This window comes from Acanthisitta chloris, unplaced genomic scaffold (assembly GCF_000695815.1).
Source record: "Acanthisitta chloris isolate BGI_N310 unplaced genomic scaffold, ASM69581v1 scaffold27125, whole genome shotgun sequence".
In the NCBI taxonomy this organism is placed as follows: domain Eukaryota; kingdom Metazoa; phylum Chordata; class Aves; order Passeriformes; family Acanthisittidae; genus Acanthisitta; species Acanthisitta chloris.
The window spans coordinates 1-1,025 of record NW_008672506.1 but is presented as its reverse complement, the minus strand read 5'-3'; the positions used below and the strand labels follow the sequence as shown (position 1 = coordinate 1,025).

At 65.2% G+C, this 1,025-nt stretch overlaps 1 protein-coding gene across 1 annotated transcript; it reads left to right on the top strand.

The window, feature by feature from the left end:
• Nucleotides 1-110: 110 nt before the first annotated feature.
• ENTHD2 (ENTH domain containing 2) lies at nucleotides 111-941 on the top strand (the record flags this gene model as incomplete). Its single annotated transcript, XM_009074559.1, has 4 exons — nucleotides 111-224; nucleotides 314-392; nucleotides 483-617; nucleotides 867-941. Coding segments are annotated over 4 exons (403 nt in total), but the record flags the coding sequence as incomplete, so codon positions are not given.
• Between the last annotated feature and the right edge of the window lie 84 nt (nucleotides 942-1,025).

Genomic DNA, 1,025 nt, shown 5'->3' with positions numbered 1-1,025 from the left:
GGGCAGAGATGTTGAGGGGGGTCCCTGCCTGCTCAGGGGTGCTGAGTCTGTGCCAGGACCCCAGGAGGGAGCAGGTGGCCCAGTCCCTAGCCTGGTGTGTCCCCCAGCAGGGTGGATGCTGACAGCCCTGGGGACTGCCTGCGGGAGGTGAGCCTGGTGTCAGCCCTGACTCGTGGGGCCAAGGTCTTCCTCACCAGGGAGGAAGCTCAGCACTTCCTCAAGGAGTAAGTGTGGGAGAGGGACACTCCCTGGGGGCTGTCTGAGCCCTTTCCACCCCCATGGTTGCCTGGGCCTGACCCCCAGCCCTGCCCAGGTGTGGCCTCCTGAACTGTGAGGTGGTGCTGGAGCTGCTGGGCCGAGCACTGGAGGAGCCTAGTGACGGTGTCCGAATGGTGAGCAGGGGTGTGCCCACCCCGGAGGGCTGGGGGGAGCTGGGGTGTGTGGGGGTCTGCCTGGCTCAGCCCTGCTCTGCTTTCCTGCAGAGATCCTTGTCTGCCATCTCTGCCCTGGGCTGCTCTGACCTGCTCTCTCCAGACCAGATCCTTGCTGTGACCAGGCAGCGCCTGCAGCAGCTCAGCCAAGGCAGCCCTGGGCCTGTGGCCAACCGAGCAACCAAGGTGACTCTAGGGACATCCTCATCTTCAATCCCCAGGGAAGGAGGCTCCTAGGAGTGACTTCCCAGCCTTTGGGGACACCTGGATTTTGGGAATGGCTCTGTGCACCTCCCAGTTCCCCTCTCCCTGCAGCGGGTGATGCTCCCTCAGAGCCCTGGGAGGGGACTCTGGGGACAGCTCCTCCACCCGGGCAGACGGACCAGGGCAATGCCCCTTTCCCAACACTCACTCTGCCCATCCCACTCTGTCCAGATGCTGCGACAGTTCGAGGCTCTGTGCCATGCCCAGCCCACGCCGAAAGCTCCTCGCCCACCCTCGACTCCCTCGGTGGGTTCAGCCCCGTGCACCAAGGACCTGCTGACAGACCTCCCTGCCCTGGTCGGCGACAGCATCCTCGCCCCGCTGAGCCCT